Source organism: Vipera berus, assembly GCF_964194415.1.
Source record: "Vipera berus genome assembly, chromosome: 12".
Classification (NCBI taxonomy): Eukaryota; Metazoa; Chordata; class Lepidosauria; order Squamata; family Viperidae; genus Vipera; species Vipera berus.
The window spans coordinates 21,176,368-21,189,880 of record NC_138215.1 but is presented as its reverse complement, the minus strand read 5'-3'; the positions used below and the strand labels follow the sequence as shown (position 1 = coordinate 21,189,880).

At 53.8% G+C, this 13,513-nt stretch overlaps 1 protein-coding gene across 1 annotated transcript; it reads left to right on the top strand.

The window, feature by feature from the left end:
* Positions 1-2,066: 2,066 nt before the first annotated feature.
* Positions 2,067-12,394, top strand: LIPC (lipase C, hepatic type; the record flags this gene model as incomplete). The annotated part of the gene is made up of 9 exons (XM_081337786.1): positions 2,067-2,154; positions 7,086-7,261; positions 7,747-7,926; positions 8,187-8,304; positions 8,735-8,968; positions 9,626-9,868; positions 11,234-11,354; positions 11,864-12,082; positions 12,295-12,394. The coding sequence occupies 9 exons, from the start codon at positions 2,067-2,069 to the stop codon at positions 12,392-12,394; spliced, it is 1,479 nt and encodes a 492-aa protein (XP_081193912.1).
* Between the last annotated feature and the right edge of the window lie 1,119 nt (positions 12,395-13,513).

The following is a 13,513-nucleotide window of genomic DNA, read 5'->3' as shown; positions in this document are numbered from 1 at the left end:
CGCCTCTTTCTGGTCAAGCCAATGGAGCAGCTCCGACTGAATTCGAACTGGCTTATTTGGCTGTCTCCAGCTCCAATGTTGAATTCTGCCTCGCTCCACACATCGGGAGGGACATCCAGAGGGACGGGGAACGAAGAGCCTTTTCTCCCAATCACGAGGCCAGTGTCTGCCTGGGAAGAAGCGATCCCCCCCGGGATGCGCGGTGCTGGTGCTGGGCCTCCGGGAGGGCAATTAAGGGCCCCTCTAGACAAAGAACCCCAGGAGTTCCAGAAGGCAAACCCGGCCGCTCCAAGCCTCCCCTCACCCAACCTTCTCTGGCACGCAAGCGATGCCCTGGGGCAACTGGGGCCATGGTGGAGGACCTCCGTTGTCCGAGCTCTGCGGGACTTCTGCCGAGGGGGCGGGGGGCAAAGTACTGCTGCCCGGCACAGCATCGTCCAGAAGCCCGGCCCGAAGGGAGGGAGAGCCCCCCGCCCGCGCCAAGATTGGCGGAAAGAGCCGAGGGGTGGGGGGAGCCCGTCAGCGCTTCGGCGTCCACTGCCCAAAGTGGGCGGCCCGGGCGTGCTTCGGGCAGAGCCGGGCCAGTGCGGGGGGCGCCGATCTCTCACTCCGGCCCATCCTAGCCCATCCCTCGCTCCGCCTCCTCCCTAGTGGAAGAGCTCGGTGGCCCTTCCGAGATAAGAGCCTGCTGTTCAGGAGCAGTCTAGCTCAGAATGGGGGCGGGGCTGCCGTGGCCAACGCCCTGTGAGACCTCCTGTCGGCAACACGCAGCCCAAGGAAGAAGCAGAGAGAAATGGCCCCGTCATCCGTCCAAAAGCAAAAGGGACCCCTCCCTTCCGGTGGTCCCGGCCCCTCTCTTGGGAGCCCAGCGAGCCAGGCTGGCCAGCGAAGAGTGGGGACAGTCCACGAACGCCGCTGACTCGCCTCCCAGCCACAGGGAGCCGGGCTCTCTGCCCTCCTGGCCGCGGGTGACGTGGACGGCGTGGACTGCCCCGCTCAGCCCAGCAGAGCCCCTTGGATCGGGCGGCCCGATAGCAGAAGCCCGGCCTGGTTCTGTTTGAGAAGTCTGTTTGCTTTGCCTCGCACGCGGCAGCCGATGGGGTGTCTTTGCAACCGGAACGGGCATATCAAACTGCCCTTCGTTCCTGGGGTCTTTCTTCTCCATTTTCCCAGCCAGTCAAGGAAGCCGGTGCCCGCTCAGTAGCTGTCCGAATGCGCCCCCCCCGTCCCAGTTTTAGATGCAAGCAGCATTGCCCCCCCCCCCCGGAGATCAGCAATGTGGGCTGAAGATGGAAGGCATCCTTAAAGGAGGGCAAGAGTCCCGGGGGTTGGACTTTTGCTGAAATCAAGAAATAATGCTGAAAGGGGGGACAGAGCTGTGGTAACCCTGGCAGATTTGGGGGAGATTTCAAGGGGGTGGCAACTGCGGATGCAGAAAGGGATGAGAAACCGGCGGGGGAGGGGGAGCCAGACAAGGGCAGGCAGGACGGTGCCAAAGGCCATGTTGACCAACTGGCCAGGGGAGGATCCCAGAGGAGCCAGACGGGGCTGCTGGCCATGCGCCCCATCAGCTCTGAGCTCTCCTGCTGCGCCAGGCTGGGGGGCAGGAGTCTCCTTTGGAAGCCAGGCTCACCCCCACTCGGGTGGGAGAAGTGGGGGGCCACCTCAGTAAGTGAAAGGCCTTGAGGCTGCCCTCCCTCCCACTGGACCTTACACAATGTGTCAGGAGAAAGGTCAGTAGAAGCGGAGTGGGCTTCCCGCATTGCTTTCTCCCTGCCATCAGGAAAGACTCAGCCTGGCCACCAAAACCCATCCAGGGAACCACCAGTGCCAGGAGGGGGGGAGGGGAGGGGGAGGCCCCCCCCCCGAGACCAAACACAGCTTCTGATCGGGCCACACAGCATTGATTTGTCTACGGGGGCACAGAGAGAAACAGACAATTCCGTGCAAAAGGTTAATCATTAATGAGTCCCCACTGCCTACAGGGGACAAGAGGGCCCTTTCTGTCCTTCCGTCCCTTCACCATCGGGAACCAGCTTGGCCTGGCGGTGTCAGGCAAAGGTGCAATGAGGAGCCATCTGGCTCTTCCGCTGCTGCTCTTCCTTCTCTGCGCGCTTCTTGCCGAAGGGAACCCCAATGGCGGAAGGAAGAAAGGTAAGCCCGCAGCCTCTGAGCAGCGACAGTGGATTTGGAAGAAGGTCCGGCCCAAACAGCCTCCTCCCCCCCCCCCCCGCTTCAAGGGACAAGGCCATTTGCTGGAATCACTGCTTCCTGTCCAGAGGAGAGGAGGGGAGGCCTTGGGTGGGCTGACTCAGCCCCTGAGTGGGGTCGGGAGCAGCAAATGCATTTCCTTAGGAAAAGGGAGTGCGGTCAATGAGAGCTGTCATATTCATTCATAAGGCAAAAGAGAGAGAGAGAGAAGGGAGGGAGGGAGGGAGGGAGGGAGGAAGGAAGGAAGGAAGGAAGGAAGGAAGGAAGGAAGGAAGGAAGGAAGGAAGGAAGGAAGGAAGGAAGGAAGGAAGGAAGGACAGAAGACCAGAGGAGTTTCCTTCCACTTGGTTGGAGAGGGACCCTCTTGACTGTAGCAGGCAGGTGGCGGGTGGAGGGGAGATTGCCATATTGTCCCTGTGGGTGTCCTGGAGTTTGCTGACTTTCCTATCTTGTGCCTGCAGTATTCCCAAAGCAATATTCCCCTGCTGGATTAGCAGCAGCCCAGCCTCTCCATCCCCAGAGGCCAGCCCCACCCCCCAGCCTGTCCTTCAGAGTCCCTTGTTTCCCCACCTCACCAAAGAGGCTTCCTGCCATCAGCTGCTGCTCCACACTTTGGGGCCTGCATCCTCCCTGCATTTATTCAGTTACAAAAAGGCCCTGGCTAGACTCTTATTTCGTTCTTCTCCTTGGGGGGGGATCTGTTGCTCCCCTTCCAGATGCTGGGGCAGGGGCAAACTGTGCTCCAGGCATCCCCCAAAGGGGAGCAGAGCCTCTGAGCCTCTTTGCTTAGTTCAGATCGCCCCACCCGAGTCCTCCAAGGCTGGTGTGGGACAGCCGGGCACAAGGTTCCTCAGAGCTAACTCTGGGCTCCTTTGCCAGTAGCCCCTGAAAGCCACCAGGACTCCCAAGCGAAGACCGAAGGGGTCCTGGCCCTTTCAGGAGAACTTTGGACACCGGCCAGACGGCCAGAGGCCAGTGAGCAGTGTTTGCTTAGCAGCCACAGCAAGGATGTCGATTTGGATTTGGAGGGTGGCAGCTTTGCTTGGTGCAAGAAGGATCAAGAAGCAAACTTTTTTTTTTGATGCAAAACAAAAGATTTTAATACTGCAGGAGTAGTTGGAGATTTAAACTGAGGCTGCATGAAAATAACTTTTGTTTGAGGGGCTGAAGGAAAATTAATTTTCTCTCTTCATAATTTCTGCAAACTAGGATATTTTAAATAAAAAATCTGGCCCCTCTTTGTCAAAACTTAGAAAGCAGACATACCAGGACTAATTGATTAAAAAACCCTCCATTTCTCCATTTTGCTGGTGCCCAAACCTTCTTGGCTTTTACAGCTGAAAATAAGACTGGCTCTAGGGGAGATTTGGTGATGTGGTTCCAAAAGGCGCTGCTTGATATTGGGGTTGTCGCAGAGATGTGGGAAACCCTGGCAGAACTTTTTTTAGGATTTGAACAGCTGAATCCTGCCAGCCTCACCTGCTCCCTCAAGCAGGGCACTGTTCCCTTGAGCTCCTGCAGGGCAGAAGGAATGGGGTGCTGGACTAGGCTGCGTCCTTGCCTCAAGAGCACCCCCATTTCCTGTATTAACTGAGGGACACCTAGGCCTATTTTTAAGATCAGCTGCAAGTCCTGGGAGGAAGAAGAGGCTTGACAATTAATATAAGCCTCTTCGTGCACCGCAGACTAATCTGATTAAAGAAAGGATTTTTGATACGATTTTTTCAAGCCACCGCTTTGAGGTTCTAAGTGACACCCTTGATAACATGTTGGTAGCAGATGCTTGCCATGAGCTTTGAAGGATGATTGGCTGCACTGACAGATATGTCTTCTGCTAAACCTGCCATTTCCCCCTTTCCTTTCAGTCTCCATCTAATGCAAATTCCTCAGATAAGAAATACAGGCCAGAAATGTGTGAAATATTTGTCTTGGTTAATTATGAATGGGAGAATTTCATTTCTTCCTGAATCTTCAGACGTTGCATTCAATTACTCTGGACCTGCAAATAATAAATGTGTGGGAAGAATTCACTCTACTTAATTATGAATAAAGGGATTTTAGATACAATGCAGAAGCCACATAAATTTGATGAATAAATAAATACAGCCTGTGCTCTTCCTGAATCAACACACGGCAGAGAGCAGAAGCTCTCACCGCATCCATCTCTGCTTCTGGCTGTAACGAAGACGGTCCTTTGTGGCCAGGGTGGAGCAGGAGGCTCAGAATTAGAGACAGAACCGAGATTGCTTCTCCCCCCCCCCCCGGTGCTGCTGGCCCGATCCCAGGGGAAGGGCTGGGGAAAAATGGCTTGGCTAGCACAGCAATGGCATTCTGCAGTGCCCATGATTTTCTTTTCTCCTGGATTACCTTTACACCCAGTGGCAGATGACTGGCAGATGAAGGAGGAGTTGTTGGGGGAGAGAGGGCTCCTCCACTGGTGAAATTGGCCAGATTTTTTTTCCCCCACGAGTGCCTCCCTTCCGAAAAGAGGCAGGAATGTTGCTCTTTGTTTGGTCTCTTTGGTGGAAGACGACAGTGGCTCCGATGGCACCAATGGTTCTGGACCAGCTGGGTCCGCCTGCGATGAAGCTACCACCGCAGTCAGCTCAGCGGAGACGTTGATGCTACTTGAGCAGCGCTGGCACGGGTGGCATCGCTTCTGCTACTGAAACATCACCTGCTCTGGAGCTCCTTCTCAGCTTCACCACCTGGGGAGGAAAGCAAAAACACCCAGGAGCAAACTGGTGTTTTGGGGAACGGAGACAGCGGGGCTGAGAAAGGGCCACGTGAAGAGCACTGGCACTCCCTGGATTGGGAAGCCAAGATCCAGGAAGGCTCTCCATCTTTCTGATCCCTCGGTTGGTGCAGATTCTTCCCAAGCACAGCTGAGGGAGGAGGTCAAGCAGGATCCAGGGGGTCTCTGGATGGGGCAAAGGTTTCCCCTCCAACTGCAGTACAATACCTTGCTCCCTTCCCCCCCTCACCCCCCCACCACGGTTAGGGCACAGAATTGAAATGAGCCCTAACCGGAAAGAAGCGGAATCCTCGTGGCTTTGCCCAGAGTCCTGGGCATCCTGTGTCTTTTTCCCCAGCTGCATTTGACAGTGGACTCGACAATCGAAAGTCCCCCTTTTACACAGGAAGAGCAAACAGAGGAAATGGGCGGCCAGATTAGGAGATCAGAGCAATCTTCTGGGCAGGTCTCTGACTCATTCAGCGGCACTGAAAGAACCGGGTGACCTCTGGCACAATCTTCCTCCCTGCAAAGGAAAGGAAGGTGGGGCCCTGGGGAACTCTGGGGCCACAGAGGCCAGCAGGAAAGGTTTCTGAGGCCCATGGGGCACCAAGAAAAGCCATTAGCGACTCCCCGCCCAGCTCTGTTGCTCAGCAAGCAGATCTGCAGCTCTAATACTTGCTAGGTAGCCTGGCACTGGGTGCTTCCTGGGGCCCAGGAACACCGGCTCTCCTTTGCATTTCTGCAAGCTCAGATTTCTGCTGCAGGAGGGGGGGCAGGTCTCTGGTGCCTCTTTGCCGCAACAGATGGGAGGTTGTCCTTTAATATTACGCCGGCACTTTTTGCAATGGCCTAATGAAAATCCTTCTGTTTTATCAAGTCAGGCTCTCATGCAGTTCACTGAAGAGAGGAGAAACGAAGGGAGGAGGAGGTGGGACTGCAAGGGGATTCTGCAGCAGGACATGAGAGACACTGGTGGTTTTGGGTGTCCCTGGACGGCTGAGAGTGGAGGCTAAAAATAGGGACCCAGCAGCCCCCTCCAGTCTGCACAGCCTGCCTTTGCTTTGGTGTGGGGTGGAGGTTTGTTCTCTGAGCTTGAGAGTTGGTTTCCAAACGTTTCATTACCCCAGCGGTGTTCCTCCCCACCGCAAGCCTCTCTCTGATGACTCACACCTGGCCCATCACAAGACCCTCACTGGACACTCCCACACCTGAAGCCCTTAAGTAGAACACTGACACAGACATCGACTAAACACCGCTGAAGAGGTCTCCTAGCCTGGTAACGAAACGTTCGGAAACCAATCCTCAAGCTCAGAGAAAGAACCTCACTCTCATCCTACACCTGAGCTACAGATGTTCTCCACTATTGCTTTGGTGTGTGTGGGGGGCTGTTCAGATCCACTCCTCAACAGCAACTTGTAGTTTTGGGATATATTGGAAGGGCAAGATGGGGGACGTGATAAACTGTCTGGCTGAAACTCTTTCAGAGCCTGCATGTGGGGGGAGAGGGGCACCCCAGACCTCTGGGAGGCTCACTTAACATGGAGGTTGCAGTGGGGCTGCCAGACGTTGAACAGTAACACTGTGCTTCTTCTGTTGCCTGGCAAAGACACAAAACTCACAGGTTGCTGTAAGGGTGCCCTAGGCGGCCTTCTGGGGGCAAATTTAGGTGCCCCAATCTCTTCAATGCTGGAATGTCTCAACATCCCTGATGCTTTCTGTAGAGCCCCAGACAGCTTTTTCAGTGTGATGATCTCAGCGTGTGTCTGATCCACCAAATCTGTGCAGATGATTCCCTCAAAGGGTCTCTGCAGATTTCTGAGTTGTGATGTGTATTGGCCTTAACTGCAGGGAGACTCATCATGAAAACAGGCTGGGTTGAGCTGGGGGGACCCAGGAGGTTGACTTTCTTGGCTCCGGCTTAGCTTACTGGAGGCAGCCAATTGGGCTTCTTCAGAGACACAGCAGGGTTGAGGAGCTTCTGATTTAGAATCAAGCCCGCGGGTGAGACGGGAATGGGATGCAGGCAGCCGATGGAGGGTCGATGGGCATCCTCGGCACCCAGAAGCCAAGTGTCCCACATCCTGCCTCCTGCAGAGCCAGAGGTGGGCAAAACCCCTTTGCTGATGGTCTCTTCCAGGCTCTCGGCGGCTGCCTCCCAAGAGGAGAGGCCCTCCCCACTTCCAGGCCAAGTTCCTGCTGTATTCCAAGAGGGCGGAGCAGGGCTGCCTGATGGAGCCACGCCAGGAGGAGGCGCTCCAGCGGTGTCCCTTCAACGCCTCCGTCCCGCTGGTGATGATCATCCATGGGTGGTCGGTAAGGGGGTCTTGCCTCTTGGGAAGGGGGAGGGCTCTTCTTGCTGCCACCTCTGTCCGTTCCTTGCACGCAGCTGAGGTGGCGACACCTGAGCTGGGGCTGCAGAGCTTCCTTGGGGGAGGCAGCCCTGTATCCCCTCCAAGGGCTGGAGGGCACGTGTGGTCCTGAGACTCAATTCCATTCCCCTCGAGGGGCTCACAAAAAGCAACGTGCCTGCTGCTCCAGAAATAATTCCTCTAAAAGGAACACACACAACCCTCCTGCACACCACACATTGACACACATGGAATTGCGGCACACAATGTTTCACCCCTTTCAAGTCAGCTCCTGCAATAGCAGATGGGTGAATGGGATGTCTGGAGGGCCAAGGCTGCCTTTGGCTGTGGGGTGGCACCCACGGCCGTTGGGAAGTGGGAGGTGCCCTGGCATGCTGGCACACTCTGGGCAATCTCCAAGGTGCTTCCCTTTTCCTCTTGTGGCTGCAGGTGGACAGGCGACTTGAAGGATGGATTTGGAAACTGGCCGAAGAGCTCAAAACCCAACTGCCTCACACCAATGTCATCATCGCTGATTGGCTCTCTCTTGCGCACGCACATTACCCCATTGCAGTCCAGAATACACGCGACATCGGCCAAGAGATCGCTCGCTTCTTGGAATGGCTGGAGGTGAGCAGGGAGAGGAGAAGCTCTCAGGCAGGTTGCTCCAGAGAACCTCCCTCCGGGGGAGGCCACCCCTACCAGGGAGCAAATTGCAGTGCCTTCTCAGCTGAGCCCCCATTGGCCTGGGGGGACTGTGCGGTCACAGCTAGAGTGGCTCAGATGGACCAGCACGGGCCTCCCAGGTTCCTCCCAGGTGGTCTGGACTCATGTGGCTGCAGAGCTGGTCACTACTTTGCCTTGGTCTTCCATTCCTGGCTCTTTTCCAGGAATCCATGCAGTTTCACCGGAGCAATGCTCATCTGGTGGGGTACAGCCTGGGGGCCCACGTAGCTGGTTTTGCCGGCAGCTCCATGAGAGGCAACGGGAAGATTGGCAGGATCACTGGTGAGTCCATCAGCCTGGTTGGACTTCAGGATGAAGCGGCCATTTGGAAGCTTCATTTGGGTGGGCAGGACCAGGCAATTGCTGTCGGACCCTGGGAAAGAAAGGCAGCTGAGGGAAAGGCTGGCTCCTTGGCTTCTGAGTACAGCCACATCTGGAGGAAGTTTGTGAAGCTGGGTGGGAAGGAACATTTCTCCACTAAGGCTGTACTGACCAATTAACTGGTCAGCTGGCTCAGCAATGACTCGGAGGGCAGCTCAGCACCTCCGTATCTTCCCACAGTTAATGGGAATAATTCTCTTTAGTTTGCTCATCCCCTCCTGTTGGCTCTGGCTGCCCTCCTTTTCCAAAACTGAAACGGGTTTTTCAGCCAAACGCCGAGGATCGTTCCTGGGCCATATTTCCCACAAGCCTCGCTGTGTCTGTCTTTCAGGCCTGGACCCTGCTGGCCCCCTCTTTGAAGGCATGTCCCCCACGGACCGTCTGTCGCCAGACGACGCCAACTTTGTGGATGCCATCCACACCTTCACCCAGCAGCACATGGGCCTCAGCGTGGGCATCAAGCAGCCTGTGGCGCATTTTGACTTCTACCCCAATGGGGGAACTTTTCAGCCTGGCTGCCACATCATGCATGTCTATAACCACATTGTGCAGTACGGAATCACAGGTATGAGAGGCCAGAGAAGGAGGCACCTGGTGCGGGGACCCTTCCAGCTGAGTCCCTCAGAAGCCCCGAGGCAGGACTCACCGCTGAAAGCAGAGCAAGGCAAGCCGGAGGCTGAATGATGCCCTCTGAGCTCTAACCACTGGGCCTCTCTCCCACTGACCTGGCCTTCCACCTGCTGTGCCCTGCCAGGAGTTCTGGAAGGAAGCACCAAGGGTGTACACGGGTGGAGCCTACAAGAATGGAATGGGGAGGGGGCTGCTGTGGGCTGGGAGGGAGGGTTCTCACCTTTTCATGTGGTGACAGCCTTTAAGTTGGAAGGAGAGATCGTCTCTGGCACCAAGATGGCCGAACTGGGGTCTCCAAGCAGAACCTTGAAGGAGGCCCTTGGTTCACAGGCAGGGTATTGCCTGGCATGCCAAAGGACCCGGGTTCCTAGGGCTTTGGCAATGCTGAGTTTGCTGCCAGAGTTTGATACCAATCCAGGCTTGGCAAAAGCTGACATCCCCTGTAAGGTCTGCCCATGGAACGATTCCAGAGGAGACCGAAGATGGTGGAGGGACTCCGGCAGCAGCCGCTGGAGAGGAGTGGGCGATTCCACAGCTGGCAGGATGGAGAAGCCCCTGACTTGCTCAATTCCACCCTTCTGCTTCCCTGCAGGGCTGACCCAGACGGTGAAGTGTGCCCACGAGAGGTCGGTTCATCTCTTTATTGACTCCCTGCGATACAGCCAGAAGCAGATCACTGGCTATTGGTGCAAAAACATGCAGATGTTTGACAAGGGACGCTGCCTTGACTGCCGGGCCAACCGGTGCAACACCCTGGGCTATCACATTCGGAAGGCCAGGGTCCCTGGCAGCCAGAGGCTCTTCCTGAAGACCCAACCTCAGATGCCATTCAAAGGTTAGTGGGGGAGCAGGCAACAGGGGACCAGCTCCCCGAGGGGGTCTTGTGGATGGGGCAGACTCTGTGCAGGACGTCCTCAGACTGCAGCGGCTGCAGAGATTCCAAATGGCACCAGTTCAGAGAGGAAAACAGGCTGACCCCCCAAATGATATGGCCAGCCCTCTGGGTGAGATCCTGCCTCATTTATGAAAGCAGGGGGTGCCAGAAGCTCCCATCTGCAGCTCTTAAAAACCTCAAGAAAGACAGGGAAGCCGCTGGCCCGATGTGTGCATCCCTTCCTAAGCAGATGTGCATGCCTGGTTATTCAAAATGCATTGGGAAGATTACCTGGAACAAATGACCACGAACTACCTGGAGGGATGCCCAGATTGCCAGCAGGGCAGTGGCCAGTTTCCACACAAGGGTTGATTTGGACAGGCACAGAGCTCAGGCACCGATTTAAGGAGCGCTTTACTCTCCTGAGGCCCAGCCCATCACACGTACCTCCCCCCTTGCTAGGCCTGACTGTGCTGTGGACAGAAGAAAATATCCCTTAAGCTCTCCAGAACAAAAGTCGCCTTTCACAAAAGCTAACAAGACAGGACAAAGCAGCTATTATTTTAGGCTCCGTCAAGTGACCTGCAATTCCTTCCTCAAAATGTTTCAAAGACCATGTGAGGAGCTGAAGCAGGAATTTAAAAACACCACCACCCCTTCCCCAGTCCCTAGGGCACACTTCTGCCCAGGCTGTGGGCTTCCAGGTCAGTCTCCGCGCAAGAGTTTCTCCTGCAGAACCTGCGGGTGTGGACAGAGGCAGCCCAGATGTGCTGCCATTTCTCTCTGCAAGGAGGTCAGGGTTAGGATTTATCCTGGGAATCTCTTTCCCTCCCAGCCACAGCAAGGTGAATAGTTGCTATGGAAGATATCAGATGGACTGGATGCCAAGGATCTGTCCACAACTAAGAGAGGACTTGTGTCCGAGAGTCTTGCCCTCAATCCCCACCAGTTGGCAGTGAGAATACACACCTGGGCAGCCCTTAGAATCACCCACCCTCAGAACAGGGCAACGGAAGGAAAGTCAGCAGGAAGCCAGCCGGGATGAAATGTCTCCCGAGGAGCATGGAACGGTCTTCCCTTGGCGCTGATCAACCAGTCACACCTGGGCTGGCCCAGAACAAGGCCCCAACAGAGTTGGGGAGGCTCAGCTGAAAGTGCTCATGGAGGAAATCCCTGCCTGCAGAGAGGCTCAGGGTGCAGATGTTGATCAGAGAGTCTGAACTTTCTTTAGTGCAGAGTTTAGGACAGAGATAAATAAAGGGTGAAGTGCTATATGATGTCTCTGTGGAAGTGAAAACTCAGCTTGCTTTCCTCTCCTCTCCACAGTTTATCACTATCAGTTTAAAATCCATTTCATCCACGAATTCCAAGAACCACGAATTGATCCAACATTCACCATCTCGCTGACGGGCAACAAAGACGACGTAGAAAATCTCTCCATCACTTTGTGAGTTCCAAACATTGCCCAGCATGGCTGGTGTCATAGGCCTTGGCACAACAGCCATGCTTCAGGCGTTGCCCTGGCATGTTTCTCACCTAGGCTGATTTCCTCGAGGTACCCCTTTCATGAGGAGACAAAATGGCCCCTGTGCAGGTAGCACCTTTATAGCTTCTCATTTCTCCCAGGAATGCTAAGATCCTGGAGTCAGATGTCCACACCTGGACATAATTTCTGCTTCGACTTCTCTTTATACTATTCTCCATCCACCGAGTCTTCTTGCATCGTTCCACTTTAAGTCAATAAACCATAGAGATATTGATCCTCCTAATAACGTATATCTGTAACCGTTTAACATACTGTTATGTTTTCAGTTGGGAAATCTGTCTCTGCTGCTGCTGAAGGGGCACCTGGCAAAGACAACTTGGTGGAACAGCAGAACACAAACAAATGGATCCCCCTGTGCCACGAAGCCCCAGGCAATATGTCTTGACAGGGTTTCTTCTTCTCTCCGTTAGAATTGAAGGCATCACTCAGAATAAAACCTACACTTTTCTTGTTCCTCTGGATATTGATATTGGAGAGCTGATGATGATCAAACTGAAATGGGAAGGAACGGCCATCTGGGAAAACATTTGGGACACTGTCCAAACCATCATCCCTTGGAGAAAGGGGGACCGTCGGCCAGGGCTCATCGTGACCTCTATTCGGGTTAAGGCAGGAGAAACTCAGCAGAAGTAAGTATAGCCAGACCTGCCAGGAGGTGGGGGAGGCAAGGGGTCCAGAAGTGACCCTGTGCAACAGGGGCTCGCTTTCCGCAGCCGGCTCCAGCAGAGGTTGCTCAAAATCACCATCATCTTTTCATTTCACAGTTCTCACACTGCACCTGGCCTTATACAGAAGAAATTCACACTTGGTTTATTATTTTTTCTATTTTCCTTCTTTTCAGAATGACATTCTGTTCTCAGCGTGTGGATAATTTGCACCTCTATCCAGGTCACGAGAAAATGTTTGTGAGATGTGAAGTCAGTTACCAAAAACTGAAATGAGAGTATGGATGATAAGCAAATGTTTCAAAAAGCTGGTCCGGAGGGGAGGTGACTCCTTAGAAAAAGAAAAGAAAAAAGGAACACTTTTTTTGTATAAACACACCAATGAGAAACCTAAAAAATGTGATGGATCAGGATGTACTGTAAATTGTATACGCTCAAGACTAGATTGAGTAAACAAATAGTGAATTAAAAACTGAAACTAAATCTAAGAGAGTGAGCCTTCCCAAGAATGTCATTGCGTCACACCAGGGAGAAAATCAGCTTCATTCTGAAGAGCATTCAGTGGACGGTCCATCGTCCATTTGAGCTGAAACCTGGGATTAAAGTTCTGAAGACTATAATCCCAGGTCAAACACCTCAAAGGATAGGAAATGAAGAAAAGGGAAGTGTGTTTGCAGGCCTGCTGTACAAGAACCTTTTCAAAAACAGGCTTTAGCAGAGTTTGAGCTGAATGCTATCAGACAGTTAGGCTGACCTGGTTGATAAGGATTATACCAGAAGCTTGTGGGAAGGCGGCATAGCTGCATTCCATATATACATATACTACTTCTTTGCCATATGGCACAAACATTTAATTTTAAATATTTTGCAATTTGCATCTCTTCTGACTGCTGTCTAGAATTCCAGGATAATAATAGCAATCTACTTGCTAGAGTGCAAAGAACAAGTAGCCATGCAAATTGGTATTTTCAGAAAGATGAAGCAAAAGCTGTAACTGGGTATTTTTAAAAAGTCTCAATTTCAATAGAATCCAGCAATAGGACCTGCCCTGCCAAGCTCTGGATCTTCAACGGCTCTCTTCCACCTAACTCTGAACTATGAGGCCCAGAAGAATCCTGGGGGGGGGGGGGGAGCACAAAAGCCCCCTTAAACACTTGTGACCACCCGATCGAAGCACTATCCATCCTGGGGAGTGTGGCAATGCTTGCAAAAAATGGCTGGGGCCTCATTTGCAGGGTTGTAGCTGCCCTTTTGCCTTTTTTGGCACACTCGTGACACCTGCAGCCAAATGGCACCCTCAGAGCAAAGGAAGAACTGACTCCCCCCCTCCTTCCTTCAGTTCTGAAGGGAGAACATTCATTGAGTCACAAGGATCCCTTGCAGGGAGCAGGAAAC